Consider the following 27045-nt stretch of genomic DNA (forward strand, 5'->3'; position numbering starts at 1 on the left):
ATGGGAGGCAATATTATCGGAAAATATATTTTTAGCCCTCATTTCGTGCATCATTTAATGCATAAAATTTGGCCTAATGCTGAATAAGCGAATTCCATCGAGCACCAAGAAATCTCAACCATAACGCTTTAATTCAATGATGATTGTTTTGTTTTTTTTCACAGAGTCGTCTTCCGTTTACTTTCGACGGGGGATGTAGTACGTGTTTCGGCTCAGCTCGCACGTTTGGGAAGGTTTAGAAAGTAACATTGCCTCACTGACGACTTACGCTCACTGAGGACTTACGCGATGAGTTTGAAGACATCTTACACGCTGCGATAATTGTAACGTTTACTTCTGTTCGACTATTTAGAAAATAATGGTAATCACAACGCGAGCAGAAAACAAACAAGAGCCGTGCACACACAGTGCTGAGTATCAAGTTATGATTTTATTGAAAAAAAAAGCGCCGAGTTATACAGCATACACTGCATGAAAAAAAAAATTTTGATGGAGACAACATGCCACAAGGTCAACAAGTGCAGCGAAAAACAAATATTTATAGTGTTTTTGATATGTACTCCATTTATTTGTTGGTAAAAAAACCAACAGGGCGCTGAAATGTGTGTAATAGTGATTAGCAGTGTGGCAGGCGTGTATTCTTTCTCCCGTTAGCTGGGATTCACCTTGAGCACATTATGACAAACAATGTAAATCGGCTGGCGTTTTCCTTTGACGCATGCGCGACACCATTATTCCGAACCACCAACTCGCCAGAAGTTCTACCCTTGTGAACTTAATTTGGAGTAAACTGCTTGGAATTGTTCCTGTCTAACATGCCCGGAAATGTGTGCTCCTTTTAACGGCGTAATAGCCCAAGCCACACATAATGTGGGCTCAGGCTCGCAACTAAGGTTCTAGGTATTACGCCGGAGGACGAAGTCAAACCTCGCTATAACGAAATAAACGAAGTATTTGATATAGTAAACAAATGACATTGCTCGAAGAAACTCTGACCGGAATTCGTGCATCTGAACGTCTTGTTTTTACAGAGCAAAATTTTCCTAGCTGTTGGAATTAGCAGAGATATTGCTGCCCGTTCCGGCAAAGTGCAGGAATTTCTAACGGTACGCAACTACAGACAGTTACAAGTAGAGAATAGAAAAGAAAACAGCTCATTTCATTGCTTCTAAGATAAGCGTTAACGGCCATGCAACTCGCAAGAACCCATAATCTGACATCGCAGCGCTGTGGCGCATTGTTTTATAATGACTGATGAAGCACTAAAGATTACCTGAGACTGAGTAGGTGCTTTGATGACCGAATCTTTTAGCTCAGCCAGTATGAAGTTGCCGATGACCATAACCGTTACAATAAAATCTACTACAAACGTCGTTTCTCGAAGCTCTGTCGCTGAGATCTTCATGAACTGAAAACAAGAACAAGATTAACGGCTTGGCCGACGTTCCTTGACTCATGGCCCACATTCTAGTTATTTTGTTCTTCGTAATTGTTTCAAGCACAAGCCGTTATAAGGTTTGGAAAGAAACCAAATTGAGGGGGAACATTTACAATCGTGGTGAAGAGGCGCCAAAGAGCTGCACAAAAGAGTTGAGTGAAAGTTTTTTCATGATTTCTGAGAGTAGAGCATGCAACGTAAGTGATCTGGGTGCCTCTGTTCATAGTAACATCCCCAGAACCACTGGGAAGCAGCCTGGCATGGCCGAAGCGCGTCAACCATACGAGAAAAACGTTGGTACCGACTTGTACCTAAACAGAAAGCAGAGCAATAGAGCTGCATTCGGCAGGTGACGAGGTGCATTTAAACGCACTTTGCCAGTGCCATAAAAGTTTATGAAATCGCCGTGATGTGCTTTTAGACTCCTGATAAATGCACTCTGAGCAAGTGATGAACTCTTCAGCTGTTAGTAGGTTTCTGAATGAACGCAGGGTTTTCGAAGCACTCTCCTAGACTTCAAGATCCGGAAAAGCACAGAAGGGCTAGCTGGCGGCTCGTATTGGAATGCATATTGTAGCGGCGTCAGAAAACAGGTACGCAGGAAGAGGAGACAGTACTGTGCCTTTCCTTGCCTCCTTAACCTACTCACCTAATACTATTTATAAGCTACTCAAGCATCTTTAATGGTTTTGAGTATTTACCGCAGATAATTCCTCGTATCCAAAACCTGCGCTTACCTCCTTTACTACGCAAGCGGTACGTAATCGACATGTAGAATCACACGGTATTCGTAAATGTTTAACTGAGCGTTTGCAGTCGAAAAGGGTACTTTGTGGCTTTTGGAGGCACTCATAAATGCGTTGAATAACGACAAGTCGCAACACGCTACCTTGTGAACGTTTTAGCGCCTTTTAACAGAAAAAACAAACAAACAACCGTTTCTATGTTACCCATACTCCTCAGTGTCGAGAGAGCATTTGCTACGAATTTTCTTTGAAACGGTTTTTTTTTTACGCTGCCAAAGTGACGCAAATCAACTTTCAAACATGCAGCATTACTGAAACACAAAGGGAAAGTCTGGGGCTTGTTGGGACCCAGTTGGGTAATCTGGGGCTTAGTGCTTGTGACAGCGCAGGAGGCACCTCCTGCTCGGTAGACAAAGGAGGACGTGCAATTTCATGAATCTGAATTTTCTGATTCAAATAGGGTTCCGACGCCTCATAAACTTATCTTGACTTGGTCGGGATTATGGCCAGCCATGCTGTGCAAAGCCTTTACTGGTGGTATTGAAATGAGCTATGCCATCTTGCTTGTAGTCGCTTCTCAGCTGATTTGCGTATGTTCTCGAGATCTTGCAGAAGAAGGTACGTCTGCTTGCATGAAAGCATTGTTTATTTGCTTTGAAGTTCCGGAGATGTAGACTGTCTTTCTTAATATCCGTGATGGCCTTATTCTCTCTTTTCTCATTCTCTATATTTTGTATCATTTAGTATCAAGGAAGCATGTAAAAACACGAATATTCCATTTCCCACTGCACATAAAGACTAGGAGAGCTCTCAGCATAGCAGTCAATGTGCTTAAAGCTCCCAAATAGCTAATTTTATCTGGGTACTTCAAATAGTGTGACTTTGGTTTTCTGCTTTTCATCCTATCATAACGTTCGGCATTCGACCGGCCGCTCAGTTTCAAATGAAGTTGACTACAGAAGAATTGACCTGTCTGTGTTTGAGTAGAGAGTTTGTGGTCACTCTGTGCAGTGAAATGTGATTCACTACACTTCACAGATCTGTCATTCGGCATTCGCGCTGCTTCACCGTTAAAGCACTTTGCTGTGACAGTCACCGTGAAATATTGTTTTCAAGCAAAAACCCGGACTGTTTCATTTTGGGCATGCATCTGTCAGTGAAGAGAAATGTTGCTGTCACTGAACATAATCGTGCAGGTCACTTTCACATTTGTCATCGCAGTTCAGCCGTTCCTCACAATTGTGATCAGACCTGTAAATTTTACCCTCTTCTTAGACCGAATCATGAGCGTTAAAGACAGACAACATCGAGTCCTCCCTCACCGACAAATCTCTGTGCCACTCTGCTCTAAAAAAAGCCTGGATTTTGTTATTGGTTAAATGCTCCCCGTAACTTTATGAAAGAATGATATGGTCTCAAGGTACCGAACTGGTTAACTTAGATTTAAAAGTCTCCCAGCATCGATGTTTCCGGGAAAATTATTTGAAAATTTGCTCAGTTTGAGAAACGGTATTCACCGCGTGGACAAAAACTTGCGAGCCGAGTGGACAGCACTATATTTAAATGCACACACTGCTCAAACGCTAAGGCAGGACACGTCATCTAACGTAAAGGGCTAAAAATTGAGTCTGCCGATTAGCGCGATGCAGGTCTGAATACTTGAAGTTTATTTTTGAAAAAGGTGTGAGCCTTGTAACGAAAGTTACTAATTAGACACCTGTGACACAAGAATACTAGATCACTGATTATTATTTCAAGAGTGAAGTTTCTGGGCAAAGGAGTCTTATAACACCACGCCGTTATGCGAACCCAGCGATTTGGGGAATTTTGTTTGCGTTGTCATGGTTCAGGAGGATTGAGGTCTGAGATTATTCGTATTTAAGATTGTCTTGAGGCAGTTGAGGTGGCGCGGGGCATTGCAGGTATGCTGTGAGGCCGCAATATCTGCTCTAGAAATTTGGCAGGCCAACGGCGGCCACGCTGGAAACTGTTTTACACCATGTTTCAGCAGGCAAAAATCAATGTTCGGGTTATGATCTTAATAAAGCTAGCACTAAGGAACGCAAAAACTTTCTCAAATACCTTGGGAAGCGTCCGGAGGAGAAATTTAAGAGACTGGTGACAGCGGGAAACGTATTAGCGCTCACAGGTGCGGGAGACAAAGAACTTAAATGCTGTGTTCATTGCAAATTAATATTATGAGGAGAAGCGCGCGTTTTGACACACACTCTATCTGATGACGTAGGCAGCTCCAGTTCTAAGAGCCCGTTGCTCGTTTATAAGATTATTTCTATACTGCATAACAGTAGCTGGATATATAGGAGTGAAACACTCAATGCCGCTACCAGAGATAAAGTGTTCCATAGGTACCAGAGATAAGGGTGTACGCTACCAGAGTACACTCTAAGTTTTACCAAACGCGACGCTGACCAGAAGGCAAAGTCCGCAGTGCCTCGATGCGGATGCATTTAAGAACCACAAAATTGCTATCGTTTGTACTGATCCCACTGCGCACCCTTTACCTGCACATGCCGCTGGGAAACTAATATGCCGCGTTTCTCGTAGAGTTCACCAATGGCTAAGCTGTTGTTTTGCTCTAAACGCCATTTGATACCCACCTAGGAGCTGAGGAGAGTGCTCCTGTGTTGCGCGCTCAGATGGAGGACCATCAAAGACCTTGTCCAGACCTCCACGACGGAAGAGTCTTTTCCCGACCTGTTCTCTTGCGGTAGACGCATCTCTTCATGCTATTTTAGAACTCCCCGGCAGTTAACGCTAAACCACACTGAACACTTACGAACTCAACGACAGATGAGACAGTTCTAATACTTGGTGCGGCCTCTAGCTTTGCCGCCTAACCCGCTGCCATCGCAGTGTCGTGCTTCAGTATAACATGATTCGTTTGGTTCAATATTTCTCACATACCATGGCGTTGTCCTAGGGCTACAGGCCTGCACATCAACTGCGCTGAGACTTTTTAGCTTGTGGAACAGGTAATCTGCGGGTAAATTCTTAAACAAAAATTTCAACCACCGCAACGGAATGTTCTTCTAGTAAAACATCACTGAGAAGCGAACTGAGTGCTTATGAGGTTTTAAGCAATGTTCAAGTGTTGTGAGGATCGAATTCCATGAAGAGAGGGTCCAGTTTTCAGGAAAAAATGCATCGCAGCAAACTAAGACAAAATGAAATACGCAGGCACCACCGGCACGAAATTTCAACAACGTCGACGATTGGGTTTGTTGCCTCATTTCGTCGAATGGAACACACGCGAAACACAGAACCAAAGGTGAAGGTAGAGGACGAAGTAAAAGAAATGGAAAGTGGAAGTTTTAACTGGCACAAGAAACATACTTGCTATTCTTCACTGGGAGAAAACTATCAGAAGATATTTTCACGCAGAAGTGACGGGATTTCAGGCAGAGAGGAAGAAAACGAAAAGTGCTTCTAAAAGTAAACTGTGTATTAGGGCTGACCTGCGCCCACAAAATATTGAACCGCGGTCCGCTCTTGGTCTTCGTTCTTTAAATGAACAAGTCTTCGGGCTTCTCCTGCGCGCTGAAGGTAGGCGGTCGCGTCGGTGTCGGTGTTTTCTTCGGTAACATTGGGTAGTATGGCGTCTAGCGTGGTTGTGGCCTCGCGTGCATGGACAAGACTAAAAGGCTTAATCTGGGTTGTCTCCTGCACTTTTGTGTTGTATGCGAAGACGACATGAGGCAGGACGACGTCCCAGTTCTTGTGTTCTGCATCGACTTTCACGGCGAGCATAGCGGCGATGACTTTGTTGCGGCGCTCCGTCAGTCCGTTAGTCTGCGGACGGTATGCAGTTGTCCTCCGGTGGCTTCTTGGGCTGAAACGCAGGATGGCTTGCGTCAGTTCCGCGGTGAACACTTTTCCTCTATTCGTGATGAGCACATCGGGGCGCCTTATTACAGAACAATGCACTCCACAAAAAAATTTGGCGACTTATGCTGCTGTTTCGTTCAGTAGGCATTTTGCCTCGGCATAGTGGTTCCGGTAGTCGGTCGCTATGATGATCCACTTATTTCCGCACGTCGACTTCAGGAAAGAGCCAAGTAGGTCCATGTCGATATGTTCAAAGGGCCTTAAACAGGGTTCATTAGAGTTCAGAAATCCTGCTGGTCGGGTGGAAGGGGTCTTTCGTCGCTGACAATCTCGCCAGGTTTTCACATAATGTGCGACGTCGGCAGACAGTCCTAGACGACCTAGCTGCCGGCTCGTCGTGTGAAACCTGAAGAACTTCTTCGCGCAGACTTGGAGCTACAATAAGGAGGTAGGCTGTTTTGGTCGCTGCGAAGTTCTTCACAAGTACCTCATTCTGCACACAGAAGGAAGACAGTCCTCGTCTGAATGAAGCGGGGGGAGGGTGAAGAAACATGGCCTTCCAAGTACTCAGTGAGGCGTTTTAGGTCTGGGTGCGAGCGTTGCTGCTGTGCAAAAGAGCTGGAGCTGATTGGTCCCAGGTAGGCGTCTGCATCGTCGTGCGCCAGCGGTGCATCTACGGGAGTTCGTGACAGGCAGTCGGTGTCAGAGTGCTGGTGCCCGGACTTGTAACCGACGGGGACGTCAAATTCCTTGAGGTGCTGGCTCCATCGAGCCGGGCGGCCGGAGGAGGCCTTTAAGCTGGCAAGCCAGCACAGTGCGTGGTGATCGCTGACCACCATGAATGGTCGTCCGTACAGGTAAGGGGCGGAATTTCGATGTAGCCCAGATGATGGCAAGGCACTCCTTTTCAGTTGTCGAATGGTTGGCCTGGGCTTTGGACAGGGAACGGCTAGCGTTTGCAATTTATTTCTCCAGTACGTGGGTTTTCTGAACAAAGAAGGCACCTCTGGCTCACGCTGCTTGCGTCGGTATGAACTTCAGTCTCTGCGTTTTCATCAAAGTATGCGAGGATCGGTGGCCACTCTAAGCGACGCTGAAGTTCCTTGAAGGCTTCTGCTTGCAGCGCCTCCAAATGAAATGGCACGTCTGCTTTTGCCAGTTCGGTCAGAGGGTGGCAGATGCGTGAAAATGTTTTGAGAAACGGTATTGAGAATTGGCCGGTGCCTGAAATATTGCGATAGGAGCTTTTTTCTGCGCGTCGGGGCGTACTTCATTCTTGCTAACTATGACGCCTAGAAACAGACGCTCTTCATGGGCAAAGTAGCACTGCTTTGCTCTGAAAGTTAGGCTGGATGACTTGATTGTCTTTAGTACTGTTTGAAGTCTTTCTAGGTGCTCTTTAAAAACGAGGGCATCTAAAGATACGAGAGAAATTTGGAACTTCAGGCCTGCCAGCACTGTGGCCCTCACTCGCTGAAATGTCGCTGGTGTTGAACAAAGACCAAATGGCATCGACTTCTTCTCGCAAAGGCTATCCGGAGTGATGAATGCGATTCTCGCGCGATTTCTTTCATTGACCTCAATTTGCCAGTAGCCACTCTTGACGTCCATCTTTGAGAAATACTGTGCTTTGCAGAGCTGATCCAGTGTGTCGCCGATGCTGGGAGGGGGTAGACATCCTTCTTCGTTATGTTGTTCAAGCGGTGGTAGTCGACGCAGCATCGAGGTGCGCTGTTTTTCTTCCCCACTAGAACAACCGGTGGCGCCCAGGGACTCTTCGATGGCTGGATGACGTCGTCGCGAAGCATTTATTCCAGCTGGTCCAGGATGTCTTTTCGGTATCACGGCGACACAAGGTAGCAGCGTTGGCGGAGAGGGCGGGCGTGATCCTCGGTTACGATGCGATGCTTGGCATTTGGCGTTTGTAATAGCTGCGGCAATGATGGGAAGCACGCGCTGTAGCTTCGAATCAGATTGCGAATGTGATCTTTTTTGTTCCAGGGTAAGGGTGAGTTTATGTCGAAAAAGTGCTTGTGATCTTCCTTCGGTGAATCTTTTGAGACAGGTTCGGAGAATGCGAAGGCGTCGCAAACTTCGTATAGTGTGTCGAAGAGAGCAATCGTCGTTTCTTTGTTAACGTGCGGGTAATCTTCGCTGAAGTTCGTCGGCAGCACTTATGCTTAGCCATTGAGAAAATGTGCCATGCATATTGTGATGCTGAATCCTCGATCTAGAAGCAGCCTAGTGTTTGCCTCCATGAAAGCTGCCATGTTCTTGACATCCCTGGCGCCTACATGAGGTTTTATCAGGGTAGGACGCTCACTTAATTGTCCAGGACATTCAGATTGTCATAGAAGGAACGGCTTCGTTCGTCGAAAGCGTGACGACATTGAATCGAAGGTTAATAATCACCTAATGTTCATTTAGAATATCTATGCCCAATATGAAGTCCCAAGAACAGGTCTGTAAAACTACGATCACAGGATAGGTGTGTCCCTTGACAGTCTGTCGCTCAGTGCATTTTCGTGATTTCATAATGAGGTTTCCTTCTGCGGTGTGAATTTTGGGCTGTCACAAGCTGTCGTGGCCTTAATCAGTTGCGCAGCGAATGTTTCATTCATCACCGAATAATCGGCTAATGTGTCGACTAAAGCGGTAAATTTCTGGCCGTCGATAGCCAGTCATCCTGGGCGTCGGGTCGCGGATTGGTCTGGTATGCGAATCTTTGATAGGGAGTGTCGCCGAAGCTTTTCTATGTGGCGGCGTCGTTTTCAAGGCGGTTCGCGTCGTTTTTGAGGTTGTCATTGTATGCGGCGTCGGCGCACCGGGGGAGGCGCCTTCATGCGGCGTGGTCGGTGGAGGATCTTCGGCGTCTCGTTCGTGAGCAACCTCACCTCCAGAGGTTGCTGCCTTTAGTTTTCCTTACGGGGGCTGGGAGACCTTCCTCGTACCGTGGCTGCGTAGCTGTGGCATGGCGACGTAAAACGCAAGGCTAACGGCGAAAGTGAGCGCGAAAGGCGACTCGGCGCATACTCCTCTAAACGCAGGTACTCGTCGGTTGCTTGCGAAAGTTGCCCGAAGCCTAGTCATGGCGCATCAAGGGCAAATCCACGAATACCGATACGTCGTTACGGGCAGTGACGAAGAATATGGCCGGCTTCAGCGAAATGGAAGCTTAGCGGGCGGTTATTCGTAGTCCCTCAGGCGTCGCATTTCCTGAAACTTGAGTGTCGTTCGTCAGATGGGCGGGCGGCGGCAGAGGGCGCGTCGTTTAAGAACGGCTAGTTGACGTCGAAGAGGCGGACTAAGGGTGTGTCGGGGCTGGGGACTGGGTACTGCAGCGATGTAGGTCAAGCCTGGAGCCTCAGCTGGAGGCGTCGATGACGGGGAGCCAAGCGCATGCTGCACTTCGCGGACGATTTCTTCAAGGATCGCTACTTGAGGCTGGTCGCAAGATGGTAACAGGCGACGCAGCTCTTCTGGTACAATTTCACGGATGACATCCCGTAGGTTGCCTCCGAATGTTGTGCCATTCGAGAGGGTTGTTGAAGTCACTTGGAGCTGGCGAGGGAATTGTCGGGCTCCTGCTTGCAAAGTCTTCTCAATGGTCGCTGCCTCTCAGGTGAATTCTGCGACTGACTTCGGTGGGTGGTGGGTCAGACCACAGAAATCTGCCTCTTTAACACCACGCATCAAAGGCTTCACCTTCTTCTCTACAGTCATGTAAGGATCGACACGTCAAAAATGGCGCCTCATGTCTTCTACGTAGACGGTCGCTGTCTCACTCGGGTGCTGGATGCGTGACTGCAGCAGCAGCTGAGTTGTTTCTTTCCTGACGATGCTTATGAATGCCTTCAGTACTTTAACCTGAATGATTTTCAAGTAGCTAGAGCAGATTTGTGGTTTTCGAACCAAATTCTGGTTGGTCTTTCCAAGGTGAAGAAGATGTTGCTAACTTTAGTCTGGTCATCCCAGCTGTTAAATACTGCGGCACGGTGAAACTTCGTTCCATTATTCAGGATCCTCGGCCGATGAAGCGTTGAACGTGGGTGGCAGTCGGGGCTGGAGCAAATTAATGGGGCTGGTTTCATAGCCATGGTTGACGTCGGCGTTGTGTCCTTTGCTCGTGTGCGTTCCGCTAGTAGTCCGTATTCATGTGAACGCCTCTGGAGACGACGGCTGCTGAGCACTTCGTATTCGGTTGGGACGGCTTCTCGCGGATTTCTCCCAATCTACTTCTTGGAGTCGGCTCGGGATTCTTGGGCGGCTTCCAGGGGGTGAGGGCGACTGAGACATTCGTTAGCACCTCCACTAGGTGCCACGAAGTGGTGACAGGAAGCCAGGCAGTGAGGAAGGCAGTGGAATGTTTTTCTAAAAGTACACTCTTTTGGGCTCACCTGCGCCCACAATGGATTGAATCACGCGGCGGCTAAAGCAACAAGCGTGCTCTGCGGTCGTTGAACCGAATGCTTTCGGCCGTTCTCAATTTAAAGTTGATAAGTAACTTTCAAGATACGGTGTACAAAGTTGCAACAGTTGGGAACAGCCTAGAATCGGCTCCACCTGGATGCCATCAATAGAGATAAATCTGGTCGCGTCTTGCATCACATACAAAGCGATCAAGTCTCATGTCGGCAACTTTGAAGAATAAAAGAACCTGCAGTACAAAGATTCGCGGAATATAAAGGTGAAGACGAATAAGGAGAGGATACGGAAGGTATAGTCCAAACTAGAGGTTACATACACGAGAGCGATGCCTCTCAAATTTTAAAAGATTTTCGCCGGACAATGAATGAACTCATTAACCGGACCATAAATTCAATAAAGGAATAAAGGTTTACCTGCATGAACGTGATGATAATGTGCATAAATTTCGTGGCGTATGAATATAAGTACTGGGAAAATAAAGTCGAAGTTACCGCTCGTTCTGTTTGTTCCTCCTGCGGCCGATGCTTATTGTTGCACTAAAGATTTTTTCATCACTTATACACCAAAAAACCCAGTAAAGTAAGGCTTGTGTACGTATTGTAAGCAGCCAAACCCTTCATTTCAAAGTTGTACTCACCTCATTATGCATGACGGTAATGAACTGCAGAACGGACTCAAGTATACACCCTGTGGAAAGCACCCCAAAGAGGGCCGCTGCAAACGCCGATGGAGAAAGGCACCGCTGCCATCGTCGCCACGCAACGAACGCTAGTAGGACCTGCAGCAGGACATGAGCAAGCGCAAGCGTTTAAAAAATGCAGCAAAGTCTTAATATACTACTAAAACAAGCCACTTCTAGCTTCACTCATTGTCCGTTGCGTTAGACCTTTGCGTACGAAATATACGGTAGTGCCAGAAACTTTTGAAACTTTTTTGTGGCGTCTAGAACCGTTTCTAAGACGTCAGCGATGCCGGCTACATTTGAAATCACTGCTTAGCAGAACGACAGCGCCATTTGCGTGCATTGAAAAAAAGGATTTAAAAAAAAGAAACAGTGTCATCGATTTGAGTAGTTAGGCGATATTTTAATTAGGTGCGCTAGCATTTTGGTTTTTCCTTAGGTTCTGGCGTTCACATACAGTGTTCCCAGATGGCAGCTTTTCGAATAGCGATAATGGGTTAATGTTAATATATGCTGAATTGGCCATTCTCCTCATTCATAGATCCCTGCGAGTCTTCCACCATTCCTGGCGAAGAGGTGTAGCGGTCAAGCTAAGATGCGACAATGTTCTTAACTGCTGTAAGGGGCGGGACTGAGGAAACAAAGTAACAAACTGAAAAATCATATCTCGCGAATGGCGCGGCAGCGGCCATGCCACAAGGCTACTGGTGAGGAGGAGGATACCTGTCGTGCTCGCGCTCGCAAGGCTCGACGTTGCCGTGGAGAAGACTCAGCTTCGCTCGCTGCCGAGTGAGAAGCCGATCGGCGGCGTAGCCAAACAGAGGAATGGCTGGCTTCGAAGACCTCGCCGCAGCGATAATGGAGCTGGCGACAACGCCTTTGGGGCGAATCGTCAGCTTCCCGAATTGTCGTCTCGGAAGAAGGTGGTGCTAGGAGGTCCACGTTGGAGCAGAGAGCGTAGGAAGCGTCAGCGTGGAGCAGCGACAGCCGCTGCCAACCTGCCTGCTCATGACGATTGTTTAAATGAGCCGTTGCATAGCTTAATTTTTTTGCGGCTCACAAGGTGACATGCTTTACTAGAGGACATCGTGGCTTAGTTTTGATTGTCGAAAGAGCATCGGTTGAAAAAATAAACGGTAATCATTGGAACTAAATAAAGTTTTTAAGAATAGCTGCGATTCGGTCGTATGTAAAGTGTGCGGTTTCCATGAATTCATAAAGGTTTTGAGCCATTCGCTCCTTTTTTTTTGCGGATTAGTGGGCTCCGAGTGTATGAAACAAATTTTCAGATTATACTCGATAGTAAAGCACAGCGCGCCTGAAAGTATTCATCCGGTTGAGGAATCTCCCGATATTAAAAAGAAAAATATGCCACTTGTTCGCACAGATTCCGTGAGGCGCGTGCGTTATAGGACGTCAGTAGGACCTTTTAGCGTATGCTCTCGTGGCAGTGAAGGAAAGAAAAGCGGTTCTTGTGGTGAGAGCCTTTAATTGGGTACAAGTTGAAAGGAAGCTGTGGTGTCTTAGCAAATATTATCATGCATATCTTTCACCCGTGGCGGTAGAGTTTTGCGATACACTGGTGACCGAGTAATTTTTGCAAGTTGGTTGGTATTTCCGCAGTAAAGTCCTGATTCAGCCTAGCAGTTTGGAAGATGTGGATTTATTCGCAAACCAATAACAGCGGAAAGGTCAGCCTTAGGTCTCATTCTGTGGTCAGCTACTTTTCTTTCTCTCAGGCTAGAGGCAAGGAGAGAGTGTCACGTTTTGCAACGGTGTGGGTCGAATAGAAGTGCGAATCATCTAGCCAGTAATGTGCACTGTCATCCGTGTCTTCATTGACGGAATTCCACTGCTTCTCGTCAATGATGCCAATAAGGCATTCATTGCCTGTATTTCTGAATCCTGTGAACCATTGCTGTCTAAATAACATACTTGGACTTTGTGTGACTCCCACTGAACAGTGCGTTTCTGCAAGCTTCGTATGAGTACGTTACAATTAGTCACGGAAAAGCCAATACCACGACCTAACAAGTAGTTTCTACGTATACATTCGGTCATAACACAGTTCGAGCTTTGGAAGCGCCGTAGATAGTTTTGTAGATTTATCGAATTTATTTAACTGTTTCGCCGCTTGTAAAGAGGACTTGATAACTATGCTGTGCCTTACACTGATAGTTCAATCGTTCGCCTGTAAAAGATAGCGCATACAGAGCTCGGCCATTAAAGGCATTGTCTGCAAGTAACTGTGACCTGCCTGTTGATTAGGCTAGATATCTGCTTTTTAAAGTGTTTCTCTAGTTTGCAATAGCGAATAGCGCAGCCGTTCGAGTACTAAATTTAATTGCAAGTAGCGCTTTGCCCTGCCTGGCATTCCTTTTGGCGCCTGCAACTGTGTTTTGCCGTTCTTTTCGAACCCTGAAAGGCAAAGTATTCAGTGAAGTATCCCTTTTCAGTAGAAGAAATGAAATCTTTACATAAAAAAAGCTTGTGCTTAAAATACCTAACGATAAACTACTCGTTAACCTCAACAAATGGTTGTAGATGTTTGCATGTTCTAACCCCAAGAGAAACATTATAGACGTGAATGTAGTATCTTACTTGAATAACAATTTTGAAAATATTAATTAAGAAATATCCTAAATATTAGCCTCCAAAAACTACGTTGTCTCCTCGCACATCTAATTGACTCAGATATTCACACTGACTTCTACCATATGCCTTCAATTGTTTTACATTGTGGCATCAGAGGCAACTCAGATATCACTTAGAGGAATATTATGCGTGGCACGAAGGCAGGTTGGAGTAAGGAGAAAGTAATAACGGATCAATGATAGCATGCAACATAGGCAACATCGCACTGAAAGCGTGCACTGTATAGTTTTGAAAAGTACGACGCAACTGACGTTTATAACCTAAAAGAGGGATCGCTTCTGTTCATTTTCTAATGTATCACGAGATGCACATGAAACGTACTGGTCGGTGCACTTAATTCATAGCAAAATATCATTTTACATCACGCTTACATTCCAAGAATAGCCCATTTCTCAATTAAATTTGGGTACGCATGGTCTTCAAAACACCAGAAACGTTTTTAGCGTGCAGTATATAAGTGCTGCCTATATGGTGAATATTGATAAAGAAAAAAATGCCGATATCGAAACAATATAGTGCGTCATAGTGGCATAGTAATATGAAGTTTATTTCACTTTAATTTGACCTTAATTTAAAATATAAATATGCAGCTTTCTCAATTTAAAACGGCTGTTAATTTACTTAAAATTATTAGAACGAATTTCGGAAGCTTTTCGGTTTGCCTCGCGATATCTGTGATGAGCTCAAAGTAAAAAGCCACAAAAATTAACAATCGTAGAAGGAAAATGAAATCAAGAAAGTTGAAAGAAAGAATAAAAACTTAGGCATAATTTAACTATTGTTTTACCGAAAAGTCGAGCGATAGCTCTGGCATGGCTAGACAGAGAGCCCCGACCCATCTTCTTCCATGGCCAATGAGGCATCTTTTTAAAAATGAAAAACAATTACACCTACGCAGAAAAGTGCAGGTTTATTCATAAATGGCGGCATTATTTGCTGTTCGGCGTAGAAAAATAACGCAGTAACACTGCAGCCAATTGGGCACGTCATGAAAAGTTGTGCATCATTACTGTCGGGTAGTTTTTTTGGATACGACATCGCAGTGCTTTACATCGCCGCCTCATTCTCGTTCAAAAGTTTTATCACATTTAATGATACGACTTATAATGTATTCCAAAGCAATGATAAGGACGCGGAGTATTGTGGCGAATATTTCTTTTAAAAAAAGGCACACTTCTTATTAAATCGTGCTTTACGTCCGCATTATACTGTGGTTTGGATCCATAAAAGCAGTTGATGCTGTATCAGCAAAATTAGGCAGCTGTAGCTTACCAAACAAACTGCCATGGAGTAGTCTGATCCCACTTTCCACATAGTTGAAGTGCTCCAGGACATGTAGTTCTCGACGCTCCTTACAGCGAGACTGCCCTTAACGATGATGAGACTAGCAGAGACAATCATCAGCACCTGTGAAATGCAGACATTAGGTATCGAAAAAAACGTGTTGCCTTTCCTGCATTACATTAGAGGCAGGGGCACTGTACAATGGGTGAACTCAGCTGACGTCTCTTCGACAACGTACCGTGTGTTTCGGCGAAGTACGCCAGTAATTTTTAAAAATGGGCGTTTTAAGGTGTAATTTATTCTGGAGGATAGTAATACCATGGCTGGCGGATATCAGAAAACACGCCAACTTCAGTAACAGTGAGCTGATTGTTTTAGTTACAATAATTAACCTTTTACAATTACAGTAATCAACCTGGTTCCAACAACAGATTTCTAGCTGACCTTCAGGATTAGCCACATCTGGTTTTAGAGTTTCGAAATGTATTATGCTCGGATCTACGCCACAAACGATTCTGGCTGCCTGGACGCCAATCGAGAAACCAGCGGCTTGTGGAGGCACAAAGCACGACCATCAGTATACGTCCCTTGGAGGTTCACATGTTGCACGACGTTCTGCGGGCTGCCTTGGGTCGTATGTTGGAGCAGCATGCACTGACGTATCCACCTCGTATGCCTCCACATCGTGAAGAAAAAATAATGCACCAATTACTTTTGTATGGACCATACTCAGGGGTTGGGTGCTGCTCTTCCTACTACGCTTGCTGAGGAAGGGCGGCCACTAATACTACCCACTTGGAGAGAATGAGATAAATTAGGAAGTAATCTGTATACGTGGCGTCCAGATAAAAAACGAAGGCCGCCATTGGGGCTTGTTTCCATCTCCTTTATCCTCCACGATGACAAACAGGCGCTACTTTATGGTTGGCGAAAGCATGTCGCTGCTGCAGAAGAAAGTATCAAAACGTGTTCTGCTCGTCGAGAAAGTGCGGCAACAAACCCCAACAATCCGTCGAGAGTCGTCAGATAAAACCCATGCAGGCGTGAACTTTGCCAACAACAAACTCGAACCTCTCCAAGATCACTAATTTTTACAACAAAAAGCACCAGGACACCAGGAGTAGCACACTTCGTTACCTGTTTACACAATTACTTTAGCTCCGCTCTTGATACGAAAAGTGGATGTGCTAAACCTTTGCTTTCTATTTTTTTCCTAGTATGCAGAAGAATATACCGACATAGGTGCAGATGTGGTATTCTGAACAAATGAGTACGTACGCTACGCCTGATCATAATACACACGCCTTTATCCCTGTCACATCACGCTCTCAGGACAGATTCGAGGAGGTAAACTCGAGAGAGCAGAATGGCAATCGTTGTCACTGTCCCGGCCCGAGAGAACTGACACGAATCTGCTTGTTCCTTTTAGCGGGATAGCACTAAGACTCCCACTCATCGATTTCGCTCTGTCTCGCTTGCTCTTCCGTTTACCAACCGGTTACCTGGGCTACCACATATTTTGTCCCCATAGGCGGCAGGTGGGCTGCCCAGGTTTTGTGACCTTGTGACATCATCACCTGGCCGCCGTCGTAGGTGGCAGTTCAGTTCATGATTGATCCCGAGAGTTTGCTCGGGAAAAGCTGCCTGGGTCTCACAAGCCCCACCGGTGGTAACATCTGCCATTGCAGGGCAGTGGCGCATCGCTTAACCGATGCCTTACAGTGCCAAGAATGGCACGAGAGCTCCCAGTTATCTAAGAATGTTAAGTAAAAGTCGATTATTCCATATGGAGGGCACTTATCTATTAACTCTTAAGTCTTCACACCTTAAGGGGACTTTAAGTGTCCCATCCACTTTTAGTACCCGAGCACTAAAGCCCGACTGAGCGATTTCGCCCATACTCGTTTGAAGCCTGCATGACCTAGAAAACCTGGCCGCGAACCGAAAACGAAGTGAAACCCGCATTGCAAGTGCATCTAATTCGCATTTCGCCTAACAAACCTCAATCGTCGGTCATATTTTTAGCACTTGAACGCCTGTGGGGTGAAAATAAATCGGATTAGTTGCCACTTTGTAGAGACTTGATTGTTATTTGATCATACATTTATATCTTCAGGATACCTCGGTTCTGTCGGATTAAATACCGTAATTGGGGCCTGCGTGAGCGCTTAGGCGGCGGCAAAACCACGGCGGCGAAACACAATCCCTGCTCTGTGAGGGTAAGCAGGCTCCCTCTCTGAGAGGGCAGTGCGGCTAGGCTGATGCCGTCCTTCTTCTTCACAATGACCCTCAGAATAAAAGGAGCCATCCTGGCGACTCATGGGGCCGATAACACAACCGGGTCGTAGTATGGCTTGAGTTGTTGGACATGCACAGTCTCGCGGCCTCGTCGGCGGAGATCGGAAGACGGTGTGAAGGGCTCAATAAGGTAGTTCACGGAGGATGTGCGCTCCAGGATGCAGTAGGGGCCATGGTATTTCGAAAGAAGCTGCATGGAGAGGCCGGGAGGAATGGAAATCATTCGCAGCCAGACGAGTGAACCGGGTGGGAAATCCGGATCAAGCTGACTGTCGTCATGGCGGTGTTTTTGGCGCCCCTCAGTGTCTATTGTTAGCGGCCGTGAAATCTGGCGGCAGTCCTCTGCGTGCTGGGTAGCTTCAGATGCAGTTGTACACTCAGATGAGGCAGGGCGGCAGGGGAGAACTGTGTGGTTAGGAGCGGATGAGTGCCGGCCGTAAAGCAGAAAAAATGGGGATAAACCGGTTGTGTATTCTGTAGTAGTGTTATAGGCGTACGAAATACAGTGTAGAATGAGGTCCCTGTTCGTGTGGTTGGCAGGAACGTACTATCAGCATCGAATAAAACGTGAACATGAAAACTAAGGTGGCAACACAAAAACACCAGCATATCAGCTCCTGAAGAGGAAATACGAGCGAGGCTTTTCAACACTTCTCAAGAAGAATGTTTGCGCCTTCGAAGTTAAACGAACCTCAGTTAGTATTGAGCTTCCCCTGGCTAAGGTACACTTAGTTTGCGCTTGGTGGCTCAGCTGCCTTGTTCTCGTTTCATTTCTTGCTGATAGTACATGGCCAGCACGGCGCCCAGAGTGCGATTAAATCGTTCGTTTAGGCCATTTGTCTGTGGATGGTAGGTTGTACTAGCCCGACCCGAAGAAATATATTGCACTCAGCGAGTAGATCTTTAAAGATGTCAGACAAGAAGACTCGTCCTCTGGCAATGAGGATACCACGAAGAGCACCCTGACGACGTATGAAGCGCTGAAAAATGAAGGATGCCACATCTCGAGCTGTAACAGCGTGGAGCACGGCAGTTACATCACATCGGATGAGGTGATCGATCGCAACAATGACCCAGTGGTTGCCAGCAGCATATGTACGGCAGAGGGCCGAATAAATCGATCCCAAAACTGTCAAAATGGCGAGGCGGGCAATGTAGTGGCTGCAACTCGCCAGCTGCGTATGAGACAGTTGCATGGGGCTTTGGTAGGCCGGAGAGGAGCGGACGTACTTGAGGCCTCTTTGCGCGTCAGCGTGGAAACAGGTGCAGATTTGAGACCGTAGATGTCGGCGAATGACGAGGGATGGAGAGGAATGGGAGAGAGAGAGAGCGGCGACGCAGAGAACGTGAGCGCCGGATGAAGAATCCGGCGCTCACGTTCTCTCCCATGCGTCGGCGTCCGGATCTTTCGAATGAAGAAACACTTAAAAAGCGAAGAGAAATGTGTAAGGCCTCAATTACCTGCCGCAAATCTGATCGCAGCTTTTATAGGGGTTGATTTTGTTTCCACGCTTGTCGACAGCGGTGCTTGTGTTTCTGCTATGACCGCAACCTTTTGTGACCACCCCACTTTCTGGATCCTCGCTGCACAGAGCAAACGCGCAGGTTACTGCACCGTGACTGGCTGTTAGCAAGAGTTGTGCCAGTTTTTAAATCTGTTGATAAATTTGATGTTTCAAATTACCGTCCTATCTCTATCTCATGTTCTGTGTGCAAAATGTTAGAGCATATAATATCTAAATACCTTGTAGAATACATTGAAACTAATCACCTTTTTTATAGTAAACAGCATGGCTTCCGTAGCCGTCTCTCGACAATAAAAAACTCTTTGAAATTACTCATGCTTTTGCTACAGCCATAAACTCAAAAGAGCAAATTGATGTCATTTCAATAAACCTCTCCAAAGCATTCGACAGAGTGTGTCATGGCAAGCTTTTACACAAGTTGCATGAGATGGGTATTGATGTACAAATAATTAATTGGATTCAGGCTTACTTAAATAACAGAGAACAATTTGTAAAAATAGATGAAGAACGCTCATCGACTTTACCAATATCATCTGGTGTTCCGCAAGGGTCTGTTCTGGGTCTGATATTGCTTTTATTATATATTAATGATATTGCGAAAGACGTACACCCTCTCGTCGAAGCGCGCTTGTTTGCTGATGACATTGTGTTATTTTGTCGCATAAAATGCCTGCAAGACCAGGTTCTCTTGAATGACTCTTTGAAGCTTGTGTATGATTGGTGTGTAAAGTGGGACATGAAAATTATTTACCAAAAGTCAACTTCTATGATTGTGTCGAACAAGAAGAAGCCATTAGCGTTCCCGTACATAATTAATGACAGAGCACTAAAGCGTACTAATAAATTCAAATATTTAGGTATCACGATTAGTCATGACTTAAACTGGAGTGATCATATTGCCACGGACCTGGCTCGAGCTACCTGCGCGCTAAGCCGTGACGAGGACGAAGTGGTTGCGTTCGCGTGAGGCGCGCTCGGGCTGGCTCTGGTCTGGGCGATTAAAAACCTCGGCCGTTCTGCGGTCCCCCTCTACGTCTACGACTGTTCTCCGTCTGGCCTGTGACATCTGGTGGAGGTCGCTTGGGTATTCTCGGCTGATGCTCCATCCTTCCTCAGAGAGCCGAAGCACAAGCCCGGTGCCTCTTGTGCGAACCCCCGTCCATCGTGTCAGCCGCAGGCTCCGCGGCTTGTCTCCAGAATTCGGACTCCAGCCTCAAGAGAGCGCACCCATGGCTACGACCACGGCAGCAAGGTCAGACAGCGCCCCGTTCATACCTGCTTCTTTTGTGAGCCTGCAGAATCCCCGGATCCCGAAGCCCTTTCACGGCGGATACTCGGAGGACGCCCAAGACTTGCTTGATGAGTTCGAGCGCGTTGCGCGTTTCAACGGCTGGGACGACAGTGCTAAGATCCGGAACGTTTACTTCAGCTTAGAAGACGCCGCTCGGATCTGGTACGAAAACCGCGAGACGAGTCTAACGACGTGGCAGGACTTCCGTCGCCAGCTGTTGGAGACTTACACCAGCAGCGATCGCCGTGAACAGGCTGAGCGTGAATTGACCGCTCGCATTCAGCTACCAAACGAGAACGTAGCGATGTACGTGGAGGAAGTGACGCGCCTCTGCAACCGAGCGGACCCGACCATGACGGAAGAGAAAAAGCTCAGACACCTGATGAGAGGCGTGAAAGAGCAATTGTTCTGCGGACTTGTGCGAAGCCCGCCCAGAACAGTCGTAGACGTAGAGGGGGACCGCAGAACGGCCGAGGTTTTTAATCGCCCAGAACAGAGCCAGCTCGTGCGCGCCTCACGCGAACGCAACCACTTCGTCCTCGTCACGGCTTAGCGCGCAGGTAGCTCGAGCCAGGTCCGTGGCAATACACAAAACATTTGTGGAGAAGCTCAACGGAAACTTGGATTCTTAAGGCGGAAGCTAAAAGATGCACCATCGGATGTCAAACTGCAAGCTTATAAATCAATAGTAAGACCAACTCTGGAATACGCAAGTATAATTTGGGATCCGAATCAGGAATATCTTGTAGACAAAATTGAACGCGTTCAAAGATTGGCAGTAAGGTTTATATTTTCGTCTTACCAAAGAACGCAGTCCGTATCTGAACTTCTTTTACCAACTTCTTTTAGCAACATTGGCTATTCGCAGAAAAATTGCTAGGCTAAAGTTTTGTTTATCAGCTTTATCACAAAATGTTCAATGTGGATTCCAGCTTGTACTTGCGGCCACACGGAAGATTGTCATCGCGTACGAACCATCCTTTTGCAGTTATGCCGTACATGCCGAGAGTTGATGTGTATAAGTTTTCGTTTCTACCTAAAACATGTATAGAATGGAATAACCTTGACCGACACGTATTTGACAAAACAAATTCACTTGAAACCTTTCTAAAACAGCTGGAACTGTGTTGTATTGGCTGATTTTCCCATTCCCACCTTGTAACAGCCCGCAAGCGCTAACAATATTTGTAAATAAATAAATAAATAAATAAATAAATAAATAAATAAATAAATAATCGACGTGAACAGTTCGCATCGTTATTCAGGAGACCCGCTACGTAAAAGAATTCATTTTATCCAATCTGTCAGTGCGATCAGGTGAAAGAGGGCGACTCTGTGATGGCTCGGCTGACGGCTAGTTTTCTGGTGGAGGCCAGTACCTGGCAACCCGGGATACGGGCACACAACAACTGCAAAGCCAGGCCACATGACCAGGCGATCCGCAAGAGCAACAAATTTGCCGATTGTCACCAGTACGCTAGATTTTGCCGAATTGTCGAAGCGGTCGGAAGAAGGCGTCGGAGCGTCAGGAGCTTTAGGCACAGGCGCTGGAGGGGGAGCGTAGGTTGGGCGGTCGTTAGGCGGCCTCGGCCTGGCGACGGCGGCAAGACCAGGGGCGCAGCGACAGGTGCTGATGGCTGTGCTGGTGTGGGTGTAGGGTGCTGTGGAAGTGCCTTAGCTACGTTTTCGCTGATGACATGGCAAAGGCCGGGCGCCAGGTACGGAGAATGCCCGGAGTGGGATGGCCGAAGCGAGAGTTGACGTGCCACCTCCTCACGCACGAAGTCTTTATGTGTGGGGCTGCTGAGCTCCTGGGTGGTACGAGGGTGGGAAACCGAACCTCCAACAAATGTTGCGGGGGCTTAGGTCTGCACCTAGGCGGAGCGAAACACAGTCCGTGGTCAGTAAGGGTCACCTGGCTGCCACTCTGATGATGATAACGCCCTCAGGCTTGACGGCCCATCCCTCTGATCAATGGCAGTGCGGCTAGGCTAATGCCGTTCTTCTTATTCACAATACTGATTTGCCGCTGTAGTTGCATAGACACAAGCTCCAGTGCTTTGGAGCAGACATTAGCGAACAAACGTCCGTGAAATGCCGTTCTCGCTTCGTTCACAGTATAGATAGGATCTTGAAGGACGTAGCAAAGATTTAAATCCTTTACATTAAATTATTTAGTGGTCGAAGGGGAATACCACATGACAATCCATGTATAATAATGCCTTACGCATTATAACCAAGCAGGAAACCGCACCGAAAAGTTCGGTGTTTGCGAAGTACTTGCGGCTAGACTTGTGGGTGCGCATACTTTGGAAAGACATTGGAGCGTCAAAATACGAACTGGGACGCAGGATGGAAACGGTACGAGCACTTCACTATCGACAAGCTTTACTGGACGAAGAGCTTTAAATATTTGAGCTCCTTTACCTATGCGCCAAGGCGCGGACAACAGACATTTACTTATTTATAGATACGAATCGAGAAAAACCATTTCACTCTGGTGAGCAACAACTGATGTAGTATCACTAATGGAATCATTTCCTTTTTTTCTTGATATAAAAGGCTTCTAGAAATTCACATTCAGCTTTGTCACAACTTTTCATTAATACACATGTATGTTGAAAATTGTTCTTTTTATGCGTTGTCAATGTAAAATTAAGTACTATAACCTCTGTATATAGAGGGTTTAAATAATGCTTTCAGTGCTTGGTTTTAATTTTGTATGTTACTTGTCCTTTATGTTATATCGCGCGCTTACTTTGTGTTTGCGCTGTTCATCCATAGATTGTGAATTATGCCTTAGGTTTATGTGTGCCTTTCTTGTTTGCATGCGCCCAATGGCGCCACTGTTGCTGGATGTTGTGGGCCTCGGGAGCTTGTCAAGCTACGGCTTTTTTCCCGGGGCCCTCAGTTCTCTGTAGCAAAAAATAAAACTGAAGGTGAAACAATTTGATAGGTGAGGCTCGTAGGCGACACGAGACTTCACCGAGCAAGCTTGGCAGTGATCTTGTGGAGACCTGCTCCACCGTCCCTTGTGGTTTGCTTCTCTGCTATGCGTCTCTTGTTAGTTACCTTAACTGACAAGGGAGGGCGCCGGCATAGCACCTACACAAGAGCCACGGACAACGTGATTGCTATGCGCGCGCGCGGGGGGAGACGACTCTCGCTTTGGGTGGGGAACGCGGCGAGTACGGACTCTTCGGCGAGCGCTCCGCTCTTCACCAGCGGGAAGGACGTAATCCCGCATTTCGTGCCGTCCGGCTTCGCAGTTTCCCATTGCCTTAGCGTAGGCGAACGTTCGCTTGTAACCGTGCTGGTGAGTCGGACGACTTCAATTCTTTAGCCTATTTTGCTGCTAGCTGGCGTTATTGTTGCTGTAGCAATAAACGCCTTGTTTGTGCCAGCCAAAGTGTCGTTAGTTTGTTTCCTCAGCGCAAGACCCGCCGTGGTTTGCGTGCATGGGGTGAAGTCTGGCGGTATTGAACAGTGTCAGCCGTTATGAAATGGGGAAAACGTATTTATATCTCCTATTAAAACGCCTTATCTGGCGCCCAATATGGGGCACTTGGAGTATTGGACGACTGTTCGGTTCGAGGAACGCTCTTTCTCCGGACTTGGCAAGCGGTGGGCCTAGCGTGAATTTTGATCACTAGTACCTGCGGCATGCTTTCTTGGGTGCTAGGTGTATTGCGCTGCAGCGTGTTCGAACTTTTCGACATGCTCAGCACATTTTTTGCTCATGTTTTTCTTCTCTGCAAAGTATCTTTAGCACAAGAACCACTAGGTCAGAATAGAGGGAGCGCGAGGCCTAGCTCCCGCGGAGTTGCCGAGCCCAAAGCGTGTGAGTACGGAGGCCGCGTGGGTGGTCCAAGTTTTCGGTACATAATTTTCTCTACTCTGTCTGTTTCAACTCTGGGAGTCGCGGTTTTAGGATTGATGGCTCCGGGATCCGGGCTGCCGGGGCTCCAGATGCCGCTACGAGCTCACTGGTATTGCAGCTCGGCACAGGGCGCTCCAGCACTGTCCGATACGGTGGGCGTCGACCACTCGGAAGCTGCTTCGCGCATTGAGCGGGGTAGGACCACCCTACTGAGATGATGTCACCCCTCGGCTCAAAAAACGTAACCCTTGCCGCGCCTTTGTTTTGTCACGGTCGTTGTCAAGGTGTTAGTTAGGCCTAAAGCTTTTCGGAGCTCCCTGCACCACGTCACAACAGACACGGCCACCAGACCGTGGTGTTGAGAGGAGGCGCACATTGCTGCCCGCCTATTTTGTAACCTCGCACGAACTGAACAGTCTTGTTCAACTCAAGAAAGGGCTTTGTTCATCCGATCTTTGCGTTTGCAAAGCCGCTCGACATGTTTTGCTAGCATTGCTAGTTTTGCTAGTTAAGCATTGCGACACGAGGCCCTTGTGCGCGCCGTTTCCCCTTCCGTGACCTACGGTAAAAACGTTTCATCATTCTTGAAGATACAGTGGAGTCGCCAAGGCTTGCTGTCCTGTGCACATTGCATCGCTTTCGTCTGCTGCGACTGAGCTGCCTGTATCCTTTTCGGCGCACCTATCCGGGACAGCCGTGGCGAGACCAGTCGCACTCTATGAATTGGTACTCTCTTTGATAGAGCATACCGGCCACTGTGCTCTATATAGCAGCATTCTACTCCTCCAACTTGCCTAAGGAGTGAAACACTTCCTTCGACAAAGAGTGCAGCTGCCACTGCATTCTCTCTACGGCCAGAAGGAGTTAGGTGATGTTAATTTGTTTTTTTTCGCTTTTGTAATGCAGCGGAGCTATATAGTCACCTACGACACGTATCTCATGCAAACTAGGTCCGCCCTTGATTTCGCTTAACGTAAATGAAGAGCTCTCCTTTTCAGCTGCAGAAAAGGAGCGATATGCCGGAGAAGAGGTTCTGAATAAGTACTTTTCAGCGAAAGCATGCTTTTACGTACATTCATATGAGTAGTGAGTCTCTTGTAACTGCGGCAATTTATCCGAAACATAGTGCAATCGCTAAGTATTTTATGCGCTCCGGAGCGGCCATTCTTGTTTTGGTACATCTGTTTAAAAACTGCGACCTTCCGAGGAAAAGCGCTTCGCAGAAAATAAGCTATGTTTCAGTTCAAGGAAAACAGTTCTCTCAGATCACGTAAACCTTCTCGATTCGCAGCGAAACATCACTCTATATACTTGCTGTTGCAGTGCTGATACGGTGGGAATAATCGACCAGCCTCCAGTGGATCTTCACATTGTTTTTAATGCACAGAATTATGAGACAGCACAGCAGTTTACTTGTTCACGAGGGGCGAGGCTTCGACATACCATGCACCATGAAATTGCTTCCGAGCAAAGATTATCCGCGGCGCGCAGGTACTGTCGGGACTGCTTCATCATTTATTGAGCTCTGACAACTAACGCGGCAGCGATCTGTGAGGTTGAAGTTAAACGACAGAAGTTCACGAAACATACGCAGGAAGCGCCGCGGAACTCATAATGAAAACATTTATATTTGTTCGAAACCAATAACTCCTGTCCCAGAGATAGTGAAGAGGTTGCGCAGCCGGCTCGCAACCTAAAGCTCCTCGGTTCGATTTCTCGCTCCGGCGCAGTTTTTTTCCAAGGTAGTATGGCAATAAAAGAGTATAGTCCTGCAGAGGGTGTACACTTGGAAGGAGTGCGCCGACTCTGGGAAAAGGAGGGGAATATAGGACAAGCGTAAACTCAGTCGGAAGGCGTTCCCAGCACTCCTTCTGTTCTTAAAGTGCGGCCGTCATTTCCGGGCGCTGTTATCCTGGACTGCAGTTTTAAACTGCGAAGAAAGGAAGAAATAGGTGCCGTAATGGAGGGCTCCGGAATAATTTCGGCCACCTGGGGATCTTTAACGTGCACTGACATCGCACAGCACACGGGCGCCTTAGGGTTTCACCTCCATAAAAAAAAAAGCTGCGGCTGCATTTTTATGGAGGCAAAACGCTAAGGCTCCAGTGTGCTGTGCGATGTCAGCGCATGTTAAAGATCCCCGGGTGGTCGAAATTATTCCACAGCCCTCCACGACGGCACCTCATTCTTCGTTTCTTCTTTCACTCCCTCCTGTATCCCTTCCCTTACGGCGAGGTTCAGGTGTCCAACAATATGAGACAGATACAGCACCATTTCCTTTCCCCAAAAAACAATTATTATTATTATTAACTGGCCTTCTCTTCGCGGGCCTGCGGACACGTACTCCACGTACCATGTGAGTCTAACCACGTCGAACGCTGCGGAAGTCTACGTGTTCTCCACTGCAAGACCTGCCTCAAGTGCATGAAGAACAGGAGACTCCTCCATTGCGTGTACTCGTAGGCACGTAGGTATGTTGAAGGTTGGGGGGACGTAGAGACCTGCCCCGCCATCTCCTGTGGTTTGCTTCAATGCGATGCGTCCCTAGTTACCTTAACTGACAAGGGAGGGCGACGGCGTCGCAGCTACACGAGCGCCACGGACGGCGTGATTGCTGTGCGCGCGCACGGGGGATCTCTTCTGCTGGGGAGCACGGCGCGTGCGGACTCTTCGGCGAGCGCTCTGCTCTTCGCCAGCGGGGAGAGGAAGTTGCGGGGAGAACGTTCCCCTGCATCTCGTCCCGTCAGGTTTCGTAGTTTTCCCTTGCCCTAGCGTGGGCGAACGTTCGCTTGCAACCGTACTGGTGAGTCGTACAGCCTCGATTCCTTACCGTATTTTGTTGCTAGCTTGCGCTATTGTTGCTGTAGCAGTAAATGCCTTATTTGTGTTAGCCAGAGAGTCATTCCTTAGTTCCCTCAGAGCAAGGCCCGCAGTGGAAGGCGTGCTCGCGGTACGTGCGCGATCACGGGGT

The 27045-nt window shown here is 47.3% G+C and overlaps 1 protein-coding gene across 1 annotated transcript in view; it reads right to left on the minus strand.

The window, feature by feature from the left end:
- LOC144106567 (ATP-binding cassette sub-family C member 3-like) overlaps nucleotides 1-27045 on the minus strand; it is a 159690-nt gene that overhangs the window by 117787 nt on the left and 14858 nt on the right. Inside the window, exons 3-5 of the mRNA XM_077639412.1 lie at nucleotides 15068-15202; nucleotides 11096-11236; nucleotides 1274-1408 (exon numbers count right to left, since the gene is read on the minus strand). Coding sequence (XP_077495538.1) covers nucleotides 1274-1408; nucleotides 11096-11236; nucleotides 15068-15202 — 411 coding nt within the window. The remainder of the gene's footprint in view (nucleotides 1-1273; nucleotides 1409-11095; nucleotides 11237-15067; nucleotides 15203-27045) is intronic.

This window comes from Amblyomma americanum, chromosome 10 (assembly GCF_052857255.1).
Source record: "Amblyomma americanum isolate KBUSLIRL-KWMA chromosome 10, ASM5285725v1, whole genome shotgun sequence".
In the NCBI taxonomy this organism is placed as follows: domain Eukaryota; kingdom Metazoa; phylum Arthropoda; class Arachnida; order Ixodida; family Ixodidae; genus Amblyomma; species Amblyomma americanum.